The sequence below is a fragment of the Vigna unguiculata genome, chromosome 6, assembly GCF_037176805.1.
Source record: "Vigna unguiculata cultivar grain cowpea cultivar isolate G323 ecotype 2 chromosome 6, ASM3717680v1, whole genome shotgun sequence".
Taxonomy (NCBI): domain Eukaryota; kingdom Viridiplantae; phylum Streptophyta; class Magnoliopsida; order Fabales; family Fabaceae; genus Vigna; species Vigna unguiculata.
In genome coordinates this window covers 6,213,703-6,229,114 of record NC_140797.1, presented here as the reverse complement: position 1 = coordinate 6,229,114, position 15,412 = coordinate 6,213,703, and the positions used below count along the sequence as shown (strand labels likewise).

The 15,412-nt window shown below is 36.3% G+C and overlaps 1 protein-coding gene across 3 annotated transcripts in view; it reads left to right on the top strand.

Moving 5' to 3' along the window:
- The window catches only part of ADA2A (ADA2 2A), a 36,411-nt gene extending 23,017 nt beyond the window's left edge, over nt 1–13,394 (top strand). For all 3 annotated transcript variants that reach the window (XM_028076293.2, XM_085675158.1, XM_085675157.1), the window contains exons 10-13: nt 4,031–4,247; nt 11,196–11,406; nt 11,641–11,931; nt 13,072–13,394. In XM_028076293.2, coding sequence (XP_027932094.1) covers nt 4,031–4,247; nt 11,196–11,406; nt 11,641–11,931; nt 13,072–13,263 — 911 coding nt within the window. In that variant the 3' untranslated portion in view covers nt 13,264–13,394. The remainder of the gene's footprint in view (nt 1–4,030; nt 4,248–11,195; nt 11,407–11,640; nt 11,932–13,071) is intronic.
- Nucleotides 13,395–15,412: the final 2,018 nt, after the last annotated feature.

Sequence of the window (15,412 nt, the reverse complement as noted above, 5' to 3'; positions counted from 1 at the left end):
AGTTGGCACTGGAGTGGAGTCACATGGTGGTGGTTGTGATCGAATACGGCGACTATAAACCTGAAGAGGCTTTGGAGGAGCAGGTGCCTGTGGAGCAGGAACCGAGGGTGAAGAAGACACGGTAAGAGGGTCACAAACAATAGGAACATTAAAGGTATTAGAAGAGTTGTCAGGATTGGATGGAGTCAGAGGTGAAGATTGACTCTTAAAATAAAGGGAGAACTCATTAAAGGTCACATCTACAGACACAAAATAACGGTTAAGAAAAGGAGAAAAACATTTGTATCCTCTTTGTGATCTTGTGAACCCTAAGAAAACACACTTATGTGATCTAGGAGAAAGCTTGTCAAGACCAGAACTAAAATTATGAAGAAAACATGTAGACTCGAAAACTCTTAAAGGTAAGGGATGAAGAGGTTCATGAGGGAATAAAATGGAATGAGGTATGTTATTCTTTAAAACCGAAGAAGGCATACGATTAATGAGATAACAGGCAGTAAGAATGACATCACCCCAGAAATGTTCAGGAACCTCGCCATGAATTAAAAGAGTGCGAGTGGTTTCCATAAGATGTCTATTTTTACGTTCAGCGACACCATTTTGTTGAGGGGTATAAGCACAAGAAGATTGATGCAGAATGCCGTGAGAAGCCATAAATTGTTTGAAAGAATGAGAAAGATATTCACGACCATTATCACTACGCAAAACTCTAATAGAAACACCGAACTGAGTTTTAATTTCATTAAAAAAAGATTGAAAGATATGAAATAATTCTGAACGATGTTTCATTAAAAATAACCAAGTGCATCTGGAATAATCATCAATGAAAGTAACAAAGTATTGAAAACCTAAAGTATCACGGCTAGGACCCCAAATGTCAGAGTGAACCAAGGCAAAAGGGGACGAAGCATCACATGTGACACTACGAGGAAAAGAAGTACGAGTATGCTTGCCTAATTGACACGACTCACAATCCAAACAAGACAACTTGGACAAGGCAGGGACAAGCTGTTGTAACTTGGCAAGGCTTGGATGACCTAATTGAGCATGAATAAGAGAGGGAGACTCCATAACTGCACCAACGTGTGTAGAGGGACGGAGATGATAAAGACCATGAGACTCATATCCTGTACCAATCACCTGTTTCGAACTCCGGTCCTGTAAACAGACAGAATTGTTGGTAAAAGAAACAACACAATCAAGAGAACGAGTTAGGCGACTGATGGACAAGAGGTTAAAAGGAGACCTAGGGACATAAAGAACATTATCAATGGTTAAAGAAGGAAAAAGTTTAACAGTGCCAACACCATGAGATGAGACTTTAGAACCATCATCCAGTGTAACAGAAGGTAAAGGATTAGTAGAGGATAAAGAAGAGAATAAAGATTTGTTACCAGTAATATGATCAGTGGCTCCTAAATCAAAAACCCAAGGACCAGGAGAAGAAGATTGAGTCAGACCAACAATAGATGTACCTGTGTGAGCAACAGATGTAGTGGAACTAGAAAACTGTTGATCCTTATACCATTTGAGAAATTTGTTGAACATAACAAGTATATCGGATGAAACAGAAGAGATTTCAGAACTGAAAGAGGCAGCGGAAGACGCCATGGAGGAACTGGAAGAGACGCGACTTCGAATGGCGCGTGAGGGACGATTAGAACTTTATGGTCGCCGGTCGGAACTAACACTCCGACGATGACGACTCGACGGTGACGGTGGTGGCGGCTCCGACGGCGGCTCTGGCAGCATCTCCGGTGACGTCTCCGACGGGCGGCATCGACAGTGGCGCCGACGGCTCTGGTGGCAGCAGCGGCGGTGGCGGCAGAGGCAGAGGCAGCAGTAGCAAAAAAAAAAAAACCTTAAGCTCTAGATACCATGTTGAGAATAAAGAAATTAGGGATTGAGATTAATCTCCCTTGTGTATAAACCACACATAGGATAATCTATTTATAATAGAGAGAGGTACAAGTAAAAAGAGTAACTGAAAATAAAAAGATTAAATAGAAGATATTGTTTGATATTGTGGTTATCAATATCTTAATAATATCAAAGAAAATCTAACAATAATTACTTGGAATGTCTTTTGCCTGTTTGGTCAAGTGGTCGGCACGACCTTGACCTTGAAACCATAGGTGGACAGCAGTAGCCCAAGAGCCATAGTTGCTCGTCCTGATCAATTTTTCACATGGAATCATCGGAACATTGGTAAAAGTAACTGTAGATGGGGTACTTGATTGTGAGCTTTCGAAAGCCATGAGAAAAGTACCTGAAATGGGCTAAAAACGGGCCACCTGGGTGTGTGGAAGAAGGTAGAGGGTGTGCCGGCAAGTGGGTTGTGCCACAACAGTGAGAAAAAAAAACAAGCAGAGACATGCACATGAGACGGACACGTCGAGAAGAGGCCGCACGTGTAGTGGCAGATCGGAACAAAGAACAAAGCGTGGTGGTTGCCGAAGGAAGACGTTCTTAATCGCAGCAGCAGGGCACCAGAGGAAAAAGAGCTCGGTGAAAGAGCAAAGGGGCACACAGTGGCTGCGGGTACTGTTGACCTGAAAAAAAAAAAGGCCAATAATGCAAACCATACAATATGTATTTATACTATTGAATAGAATCAAATAAAGGCTCATAATAATATAGAATCAATCACTTTAATTTACGAGATTATTTAACGGTTGATTTCCTAGAAATTTATAACCGCTAATTATATTCTAACAAGGCCAATATGGTTGCATAACAGCCCTGAAGAATTTGACTACCATAAGTTTTGAATGACTCTGTTTCCATTTTAGTAAGTGGGATTATGTGTAACTCAACTCTTCAAAATCGGATTGTAAGATGAAATTTGTCCTCACTTATATATTATAATCTGACTTTATTCCTAGTTGATATGGGATCTCCAACGAAATATGGGGTTTGGTTAGGTAGGTGTATGGGTTTGTCTACGAAGAGTTTGTTAGTGTTGCATCAATAGATTATCTCTAGTATGTTCTAGTGTCTTGCGGCTCATCTCACTCCTTTAATTAACCACTTGGTCTATCTATTGTATAGACTTGGAGGATTAAATACCTTGATAATTGACACCCGGTTACATGCGTAGACAACCACATTGAATGATACAATTTGCATTGCTAGTACTTGAATTTAGATATGATAAAAAAATCAGTGAGTAGTTTTGTTCAGTTGATGTATATTGTATTTATATATATGTATGTTGTCTGTGTGTTGAAAATAAAAGAGTACAACAAAAAGGAAAGTTAGATCCTAGAACGCTTAACCCTAAGGCTAGGTATATGAAAGCTGTACAATACAAGAACAATCACGCTTTTAACACTCCTTGTGAAAAATTGTGTAGGCAGTAAGCAATAATTATGGAATTACTTTTCGTGGTCTAAAACGTAAACAATACATTGGTTTTCAAAGGAAAAACGAAATCCTCCTGAAATAAAGGAAATAAATCTCCAAACATAAAGACTCTAAATCTTGGAGCAAATCTACCAAATAAACTCTTAATCCCAGTCCCTTAAATTTTGGGATTTCTTACAAACAAATCTATGTTTATTTCCAATAAATCCATGTAGAGTAAATGTGCAATACACACCCGTATTTCAAACATATACCAAATTCAATTATGATATGACAAAAAATACAATAACAATCACAATTTTATCACTAGTAAATTGAGAACTATTTAATGCATAACAAATGATATGCATGTGACTATGTATTCTGTGTATAACGTATTACTGGTGTTACTCAATTAACTGTTTGTGACAGATATTGTATTAACCAAATTCTGTTTGGATCTAATCTCTCACCAATGTTCTTTTTGACATAGGCATTTTCAATACGAAGCCAACTAATAGTAATCCATGAATACATCTTAACCTACATACTTCAAGTACTTATGACATATGATATGTAAATGTTTCATAGTTTCAAAGAAATAGTTTGTGTTGTCAGCTTCTTGCTCAGATGGGAAATTAAGAAATATAATTTTTCATTAATATGTGGAAAGTATTTTATTTAGGAGAGTCTCGGAGCATTGGAGAGAAGAAACCTAAATTATCAGGGGAAGACATGCTTTCTATCACAGAGTTGAGTGGATACAGTTTTAAGAGAGAGGAATTTGATGTTGAATACGACAATGATGCTGAGCAAGTGTTGGCTGATATGGAATTTAAGAACACTGATACCGAAGCTGAACATCAAATGAAACTTCACGTGCTCCATATCTATTCGAAAAGGTACGTCCGAGTACCTACTGTTTTTTTTTTTTTCCAAAGAAAGAAAACTTCTCACCTTTTTGTATAAAGCAAAACCATGTAGGTTTTATTAAATTATTCTTAAACTGTCCCATTGTCTTTGAAATTCTCTTGGAAGAAATTCTAATTGTCAATTCTATGTAATTATTAAATTATTCCTATATTTTACTTTCTTTTCTATTAGAATAAAACTATTTGTTTATAAAGAGGATCGTGACATAATTCTATTTGTGCAAATTTGAAGATTGTTTAGCATCCAAAATAGTGTCTAATCTTTACCTCAAGATTACCTAATCATGAGTTGAATATTGCATCTTCATTGGTTTCTACTTTATCTATTTCTTGCTTAGTTATTCGTTTTTAGGAATATGAATGAAATCTCATCTCACTTAGGAAATTTCCTGAATGTGCATTGATTTATTTTTAGCAAAAATGATTGCAAAGATAATAATTAACAAGTTCTATTTTCAAGATGTTAGATATTGTTAGTTACAATATCTTATGTTAGTTACAATATTATGTCTACATGGGCTTAGTCCATATTTTCATTATTATAAATATATTACCCTATGTGTTTTTGCTACACAAGAAGAATCAACCATGTACCTAGTTTTCACTATTGTAGAAAAGTTTGATGTTTGTTGGGTCAATTGTTCCCATTATCGGGCCGCTATTAGATCACCTATTAATGTTTAGTCCTACATTCTAAGATGTATATGCATCAGTGTGTGAGAGGTGTGTTGGAAGTCACAAATTGACTAGAGATAAAGCTAATTTACAATATATAAGAGATGCAAAGCTCACCTTAAAAGTTGATTTTATGAGATTAAATTAGACTTAAAGTCCGTTTCTTAACATGATAATCCCATACATAGTTTTTCACTATATTTAACATATTTAAAAACTCTAGGATCTAGGACTATGAATATGGACAAATGCAACACATCCATACACCCGACTAAGAAGACTAGAAGGAAAAGGAACAAACGGATAGAAGGAAGACATTGTCCTTATATAATATAGAGAAAATAGGGTTTGAGATTAATCTCTCTTGTGTAAAAAATACACATAGGGGCTGTATTTATAATAAAGAAAATATGGGCTAAGCCCAAAATACATATGAAGAAGAATCACAATAGAAATAGAAAATAAGATATTAATGATATCTTAACACTCCCCTCAAGCTGGTGCATACAAATCGTATGTACTAAGTTTGTTACAAATATAATCAATTCTCGGTTCTTGTAAAGACTTAGTAAAAATATCTGCTAACTGATAACTTGAGTTAACAAATTCAGTCTTGATGTCTCCAGACATAATCTTTTCTTGAATGAAATGACAGTAAATCTCAATGTGTTTAGTCCTCTCATGAAAGACAAGATTTGAACTAATATGAAGAGCAATTTGATTGTCACATATGAGTGTAATTTGATTACCATTTTGAGCAACTCCTTAAGCCAAACAAGTTCACAAGTGGCTGAAGCCATGGCTCTATATTCTGCTTCTGCATTAGACCTTGCCACAACACTTTATTTCTTGCTTTCCCAATAGATCAAGTTACCTCCAATGGAGACACGATATCCGAATGTAGACCTTCTATCAGAAGGAGATCCTGCCCAATCAGCATCTAAATAACAAACAACTCTTGTATGATTATTGGAACCATATAACAACCCTTTTCCAGGAGATTCTTTAATGTACTTCAGTATACGAATGACTGCATTTCAATGATCTTCGCACGAAGAATTACGAAATTGGCTTACCACACTGACTGCAAAGGAAATGTCAGGAGTAGTAACTGTAAGATAATTCAATTTTCCAACTAATCTTCTATATTGTCCGGGATCTGACATAGGCTTTCCTTGATTTGGTAGAAGTTTAGTATTGCGATTCATGGGTATGTCAACAGATTTTGAATTCATCAACCCAGTTGCTTCCAAAATATCCAGTGCATACTTCCTATGAGAAATAACAATACCATCTTTGTCGGATTAAGTCACCTCAATACCCAAGAAATATCTAAGTTTTCCAAGATCGTTGGTCTGAAAATAATCACAAAGATGTTTCATTTGAGAGATGCCATGGTTATCATTACCGGTAAGAATGATGTCATCAACATACACGATTAAGTAGACACATCCAACAGTTGAGTGAAGATAAAAAACTGAATAATCTACCTCACACCTAATCATATCAAATTGTTGAACAACATTGCTAAATTTTCCAACACAAGCCCTTGGACACTCTTTTAGGCCATATAAAGATTTGCGAAGACGACATACCAACCTAGAAGACTCCCCCTGAGCAACAAATCCAAGAGGTTGCTCCATATAAATCTCTTTTTGCAAATCGCCATTAAGGAATGCGTTTTTAACATCTAGTTGATAAAGAGGCCACTTTTGAAGAGCCGTAGTAAACAAACAAAAGCCATCTTCGACACTAGAGAAAAAGTATCACCATAATCCAACCCAAATATTTGGATGTAACCTTTGGCCACAAGACGTGCTTTGAGATAATCAAATTTAATAGCAAAAACCCACCTATAACCAACATCAAATTTCCCAAACAGTAATGGGACAAGTTCCCAAGTTCCACTATTATGAAGAGCACTCAGTTCATCGAGCATGGCCTGACGCCAACCAGGATGGGCTAAGGCATCACAAACAAATTTTTGAATGGTCATAGAAGAAATAAACGAAAGACAGGAATAAGAAGGTGAAGACAATCTATGGTAACTTAAAGCAATATAATGAGGAGAGGGATTACGTGTAGAATGAATACCTTTTCTGAGGGCAATTGGAAGGTTGCTCGGTGGAAGGGGAGACTCCGTTGTCGAATCCGGAGGAGACACAGTAGTTGGCACTTGTGGCAAGTCACTCGTTGGTTGTTGAGGGCGATGACAGCGACTATAAACTTGAAGAAGTGGTGGAGCAGAAATCGACAGTGTACAAGGCACACTTGGAAGATCACAGATCATAGAAATATTGATAGGACTATGAAAATTGACGTTATTAGATGGAGACTCAATGGAATGAGAAGAACTTTTTCAGTAAAAGACTCATTGAAGGTGATATCTGCTCAAACAATATAGCGGTTAGAGAAGGAGAAAAACACTTGTATCCTTTTATGGATCGCGGAAACCTTAAAAAAAGACATTTGTGTGATCGAGGAGACAATTTATCAAGCACAGGATTAAAATTGTGCACAAAACATGTAGACCCAAAAACCTTGAGAGATAAGGGATGAAGAGGTTCATGAGGAAATTAAGTGGAACGAGATATTTTATTATTTAAAACTGAAGAAGGTATGCTATTAATAAGATAACAGATAGTAAGAATAGCATCTCCCCAAAAAGACTGAGGAACCTCACCATGAATTAAAAGAGTGCGAGCGATTTCAATAAGATGTCTATTTTTCCGTTCAGCCACCCCATTTTGTTGAGGTGTATATGCACAAGTTTGATGCAAAATGTCACGCGAAGCCATAAATTGTTTAACAAAATTGGAATGATATTCACGATCATTATCACTTCGCAAAATTTGAATAGGAACACCAAATTGAGTTTGAATTTCATTAAAAGAAAATTGAAAGATATGAAGTAATTCAGAACAACTCTTCATTAAAAATAACCAAGTACACCGTGAATAATCATCAATAGAAGTAACAAAGTATTGAAAACCTAGACTAGATGCAACACAACTAGGTCCCCAAATGTCAGAGTGAACTAAAGCAAAAGGTGACGAAGCACTGTGTGCGACACTACGAGAAAAGGAACTACGACTATGCTTGCCTAACTGACACGACTCACACACTAACTTGGACAATTTGGACAAGCCAGGAACAAGTTGTTGCAACTTGGCAAGACTAGGATGGCCTAACTGAGCATGAAGAAGAAGAATGGCGGAGATGATAAAGACCATGAGACTCACATCCAGTGCCAATCATCTTTCTCGAACCCCTATCCTGTAAACAAACAGAAGATTGAGTAAAGGAAATAACACAATCAAGAGATAATAAGTTAAAAGGAAACCCAAGGACATAAAGAACATTATCAATGGATAAAAAAGGAAAAAGATCGATAGTCCCAACACCATGAGCTAAAACACGAGACCCATTAGCCATTGTAACAGAGGGTAAATTATCCGAAGAGGACAAAGAGGAAAATAGAGATTTGTTACCAGTAATGTGATCAGTGGCACCTGAGTCGAACGCCCAAGAACAAACAGACGAAGATTTAGTCAGACTAGCAAAAGATGTACCTGTGTGGGCAACAGAAGTCGTGGAACTAGAAAGCTTACGATCCTCACTCCATTTGAGAAATTCATTGATGATAGCATATTTGTCGTGTGCGGAAACAAATGAAGGAGGATCTGTAGTAGATGGTTGTGACGGAGGATTAGTGTGAGCAACAACAGCAGGTCAAGGAGGAGGATCATGTAAGGCATAACATTGATGGATTTTGTGGCTGAACTTGCCGCAATGGTCACACTTGTGACGCCTTTTTCTGGCTTCCGTGAGCGGTGGCGATCATCACGTTGAGATACCAAAACAGAGGAATCATTGGCATGGACAGGTGGAACAACGGAAGGTTAACAAGGCACATCCAAAATTTAACGTCGGACGCCCAAGTTGAATAATTCTTGCCATCTAACTTATCAATGGGCAAGTGCACATTGACATTTGGAGGAAAAAAGGACGAATCAAACATGGAGGCGACGAAAGTGGATGAAGCAGCAGCGGAAGACGCAATGAAGGAGAGAGAAACCCTAAAAATTGAAAGTGCGCCAATGGAAACACGAAGCCCAGATTTGGAAAGCCGAGTATAAGGCGACTGCAGCGATGGTGATTGGCGTCAGAAACAATGTCGCACGTGCCGCCACTCACGGCGGTAGCGGACGACGGCATAAACAGTTGGGCAACGTGTGGGACCTCTGATTACCATGAAACCAAAAGCGTATGAGTCGCCTGGCTGAGACGATAACAACTGTGTGGTCGTCGATCGAAACTGGAGCTCTAGTGACGGTGACGGCGGCGAACGACGGCGGAAGATCCTAGCTCAACTATTATGTGACAATCATAGTGTAGTGGCTATAGCAAACAATCCTGTTTTTCACAATCTAATTAAACACATGGAGATTGATGTTTTTTTTCGTCCGAGAGAAGATCCTAGCTCAACAATTGATTGTTTCTCATGTTCCAGCTCTTGATCAGTGGGCTGATGTGTTCACGAAGGCCCTATCTTCTACACGCTTTGCTGTTCTTCGCACCAAACTTAATGTGAAGCATTTTTCTGTTGAAAAATCTTCAACTTAAGTTTGAGGGGGACTATTAGAGAATTAGAATAAAACACTATATTTTGTACAGCTATATGTTTTATACTGTAATATGTTTAGATTTGTTGACAGATGTAAAGGTGTGGTTACAGAACCACTTACCTATAAATACTCTAAGAGTACACGATACAAAATAGTTTTTTCATTCTCAATAAAATCATTATGTTCATTTCTCTTCTTCTCTCTTCTCTTCTGGTTATCTAAGAAACAAAGTGGACAGCGGGTCTAAAAGATGCAACATCGACTTCATATGGACAGAATTAGTAACAAGCTGAAATGGAACACAAGCCACTAGAAGAATAAACATCACATAAATGAGAACATTAATGAAGATTTTCAATTTGCATAATCTTAGAGTAACAAGTTAAACATTGAGCTAAAATGAACATACATTCAATATTAAACCAAGAAAAACATTAACATATGAGAGTTTTCTTAAAAAACTTCAATCTAACCAAAAAAATCAACTTAAGTACATTGATAGCCCTTGAAAAACACCATGGAGCTCTTGAAAAACACAGCACCGACACTGTCCGTTCTAACGTTCTGAAAATACAATACTCCCTAGAAAAACTCTTTTCTTTATCCTCTATCCCTCAATACAACCGGTGCTTCCAACAAAAACAGCAGACTTTATAAGTACCAAAAAGTGCTGATACGAGCTTTTTTTTCTTCTTGTGCGAGTGTATGCTACTACTGCAAATTGAGGATTGTGATTCTGTTTTGTCTGCTGACTTGGTATGAGTGCACTGCCCTAGCTCAGCCTCCTTGGGTTATCCCTTGTGTAGCCCAATTTTACTAATTGCACCAACTTTGCTAATTGCACCAGCTTTCAAAGAAAAGCTTAAGTTGTCTTTGTCCCTTCCAACTGCCTCCAACTTCCAACGTGAACTGCAACTAGACCAGAGCTCCAAAAATTATGTTCTATTACTCGAATTAAAGCTCTTTGAGTCTAGAATCCAACACAACAAACCTCAGCTCAATTGAAAATCTGTGGACAATGTTATAAGCAATATAGTCAGCAAAGGTTAGAGCTGCTAGAATGCAATTTTCAGCATCAAAATTCAACTTTTACACTATTTTAAATTTAGGTCCTAAATTTCCTAAAATGTGCAAAAACTAATCTAAGAATAAAAGAGACGAAAATCCTAAGGTAGTATAAGCCTATGAGAGTATAGATTGAGTTATCACATCTAAAATATTAAGTTATAATAGAATGATCTTTATTGCTATGAATACATCATATATATATATATATATATATATATATATATTCAAAACATTTGCAATTACACAAGAGTTTAGTGGTTACATCTAACCTTAACAAAAATGGGTTTATCTCTCCATTGTCATGGAGAGCACAAGCTCTTCATATAGAATAAAAACACTTAATGTAATTAGATCAAGGATATAATCAAATTCCTATGATTCAACAAATATAATTAGATCCGAATGATTTAGGAATAATTTTGTTACACTTTAATTGTAATATGCTAAATATGGAATTAATAAAATATGATTGCTGAAAACATTGATTTGGTTTAACTGAACTGCAGTTTTTAAACAACCCTGCATAAGTATATGATACTTTGTATAGGTTAAATGAGCGGAAGCGAAGAAAGCATTTTGTACTTGAAAGGGAGTTACTTTATCCTGATCCTTTTGAGAAATCTCTCTTGCCTGAAGAGCTTCAAATATGTCAGCATTACAAGGTCTTCATGCGGTTTCACTCAAAAGAACAACATCAGGATTTTCTAAAAAATATTATTGAAGAACTCAGACTTGTCAGAAGAATACAAGATTTACAGGTATTACATTCTTTTACACAATATGATGATGTCACCACCCTTTATCTATAGATATAGTAGTTACTTTCTTTTCTATTGCTGTATCCCAAAAATGAATTTGAATGAAAGCATTTTTACAAGCATAGATATCATTTTACTTTATCTATAGCCATGATCAAATTATACTAATTTTAGCAAAGTCTGTTAGGTTTAAGACTAAAAGTGTTGTACATTTCTATTTGAAATATCATGTAGGAAGCTCGAATTGCTGGCTGTGTAACTGCTGGTGATGGTTATCGCTTTATCGAGCAAAAGAGGACAAAGGAAGCTGAATCAAGTTCCTGTAAAGAAAGTGGTCAGATTGGAACCAGTGCCAACACATTACAGAGGCCAAATAATCTCAAAGGAGAACTTGACAGTAGCCCACGGGGTCTTCAAAAGGGGACTGCAGCACTATTTGCTGATTCCGCCATACAAGCCATCACAAAGTCGCTAGAAGAATGGGATATTAGTGGATTTGCAGGAGCTGAATTTCTATCTGAATCGGTGAGAATTCTCTCTTTCTATGGCTTTTATTTTTACAATTTTGACTGAACTGTAACTTTGATCCCTTTTAATTTTTTATATGTTATTTTGTTCTCTATTTTTTCATCATTTTAGTTTTCATATTTTATAAATTTTACAATTTTAATCTTCCAGGAATTTGACTAAAATTACGAACTTTCTAAAATCTGTTAGATGGAAATTATGGAGAAAAATATCAGGAGTATAGAAAGTTCTGATAAAGAATGAAAATGGTATCAAAATTATAGGTTAACATAAAACTTTTTGGAGGGTCCAGCTTCGAGGAACGTGCTTTTCCATTTTTTTCATTTTTTTCGTGGGTGGTGTTTTTGTTGGACTCATCCCACTTTCCTCAATACACATGTCAACAAGCGACAAAGTGCGTATTCGAAAAACTTCAAATAGATGCCATTGTCATGATGGACACATACTAATAATCTAACCCTGGACATCATTTTTTATTGGGGATGCAAATAAAGAAAAACGTGTGAAAACGGTGGAGGAGAAGGAATTTTGGGGGAGAAGAAAAATGGTGCTAGAAGAGGCTGGGGTGTGGTTTTTGATTTCAGAACACCCAATCCGGAAATTATTTCCAAATTTAGAAACATCTTTCAGAATATTCATTTTGGAAAAATATTTTACATTTTGGATTGAGTGTTTTGGAAGATATTTTTTTCTGGAATAACTATTCTATAATACAATTTTAAAACACAATTTGGATTGGGTGTTCGAAAAGATATTTTCATATTCGAAAATATATTTTGGAACATTCAACTAAAATATATTTCCGATTGAGTGTTCTGAAAAAGCATTTTTCAAATTCGGAAATTTTTTTAAATTTCCAATCCGAAAAATAATACAAATAAGGAGTAGTGACTTTTATTGCAATTTTAATAAGAGGTAGTTTGGAAATTATAACTTTTTTGGAGTGCACGAAGAAAAAAAAAAGGTGCAGGAAGGAACACCCTTAGTATAGACCTCCAAAAGGGTACAACGGGCCAGTCGGACCCTCCTTAGGCTCATCGCATCTCTAGTCTATTGGATGAGGTAGATGGCTTTGTCATTCTATGTCGGAAAGGAGTGTTCCATCTTATTGATTTTCTGAAAATGATTAACGTGCAGGAAATAAAACTTTGCAATGAGATCAGAATACTGCCGTCACACTATCTCAACATGAAGCAGACCATTTCCTTAGAAATTTCGAAGGGAAGTGTGACCAAGAAATCTGATGCACATAAACTCTTTAAGGTAGAGCCAAGCAAGGTTGATAGAGTCTATGACATGCTTGTGAAAAAAGGAGTTCTGCAAACATAATCAAACGTAATGTAATGAATATAAAGCTGGCTATTTTTGTACATCTTTCTTCCCTTTCTCCTTGACTCATTAAGAAATAACTAGACAATGACCCATGAAATGTGCGGAAAATAAATGTATTCTTTTAGTAAGAGTTTTGTGCCTATTTTTTTAGTGGATAGCACATCCGATGTCAAGTCCTCTGTTCATTAGCGATCAATTTCCCCGTTACGTACCCTGATGAGGATAGACCCATCATACTAGCTAGTTAAATGCTAAATTCTTATTTAATAAAAGCGATTCTACAGGACAATCAATATAAAAGTTATATTATGATTCCATGTTAAATTGCAAGTTATTTTGGCACTAAGATATGATCTCAATTTACATGTTTCAAATTAAACACTTATCAAAGATATGGTCCTCTCCATCCAATTCATCCTACATATATCACATGGCTTGGATGATCATATACCAATTGTTGTTAGCTTATACATTTTCAAGGAAAGTTCGAGGAGATTCTTGTCGGGGTTTCGGGCTTCTTCTCGTCTAGGAGTGGTGCGAACCCTCGCCCAGGGTATTCTCCGAGGTGTCCAAGATCGACCTCTATTGTGTCGCCTACAAGAGGGTGATTCATCGTTGAACGTCGAGTGTTAGGTGCATACAATGGGTAGAAGGGTCCTCCAGTCTAGACGAGATTAAGGGGAGGTCTTCCACCCTTTAGATCAACTAGCTTTTGGTTCAACATTTTGAGACCGACCTGTTATTGTGTCTGCATTGCAACAATCTCGTTGTCATGGCGTTCGTGCTCTTGCTAGTTTTCATTGCATCAGATTTTGAGTTTGACCTTGTGGGTTGTCATCGGATTATCTCATGCAAGAGTTGAGCTTGGCTCAAAGCAGTGACCATAGAAGTGTAAGGCAAGGGCAAAGTTTTACTAGGGCCTCATGGTGGGTCCCAAATGTTCTTACTTAGAACTTGAGGGGAGCCTTGGATAAGTGGCAAGATCTTGATGGCTTTGATAGACCTTGATGAAGTGCTTTTGAGGGTGGAAACATAGGTGAATGAGTGTGTATTCCTTGAACAATACTAAATGTATTTATAGAGCTTTTTGGGCCTCAGATCCATGTGGTAAAATAAGCAATGTATCAAACAATATCAGTAAAATAATAACTTACCTCAAATAAGCAATAATAATAATAAAATGACACCTTACTTGATATAGCAAATACCTTAATATTTGGTATTGAGGAATGTCAATTCCTAATTAAGCTGTCGAGATTTGTCATAGCTACCATTAATATGTGAATATTTCCTTTGATAGGTATATCTAAGATTATTTTGCTGCTTTTTTTTTTTTTGTAATGAGGCTAATTCGGCCCCATAGCTTAGCATCATCTATTAGGTTGGGTAGGTATAATAGTGTTAAACATTATAATTTTTAAAAAAGAATTATAATTTTTAAAAGAGAGTAGAAATATTTAAATGTGAGAAATAAAAAATATTTAAATGAAATAAATCATTTGAAGGTGAATATAATTGCATAAATGTTGTGCTAGGAAGAAAAATATCTTCGAGATACGAATGAATTTTATGACAAGCCAAACAATTAGAAGAAATAAACAGAGACAATACTATTGCAAATTTGTGTTTTGTGTTTTTAACTCGCCTTATATGTCTTGGTTATCCAAGAAACGTAGCATATAATACGCAATGACATTTTTGCAATTCTTGCTAATTTTTATGCCTTGATTCACCATACATCCGAAGCAAAAAAAATGCTTTTATGCCTCGGTTCTCAAAAAATCGGTGCCAAAAGACCATCATATGGCCTCAATTTGGGACAAAATAGTAAAAATAACCGTCGTCAAATACCCTTTCTACACTAATGCAGGGATATGGCGGGATAAGTATTATGGTAGGTATGGGGACACTCATGAGACAAATATGTACATCTATATCATCATCTCTATCTACATACCCAATTGAAAAAGTCAGATATTCTCCATACTCATACTCAATCAATGCGAAAATTTCTTATCAAAACAAACACATATTAGAACAATACTAATACTCATGGAGCGCGAGTTTATTTGTCAGGCCCAGAAAGCACATCATAATTATAGTTACAATAATAAAAGAAAGAAAAGGATATTAAACAATATATGTG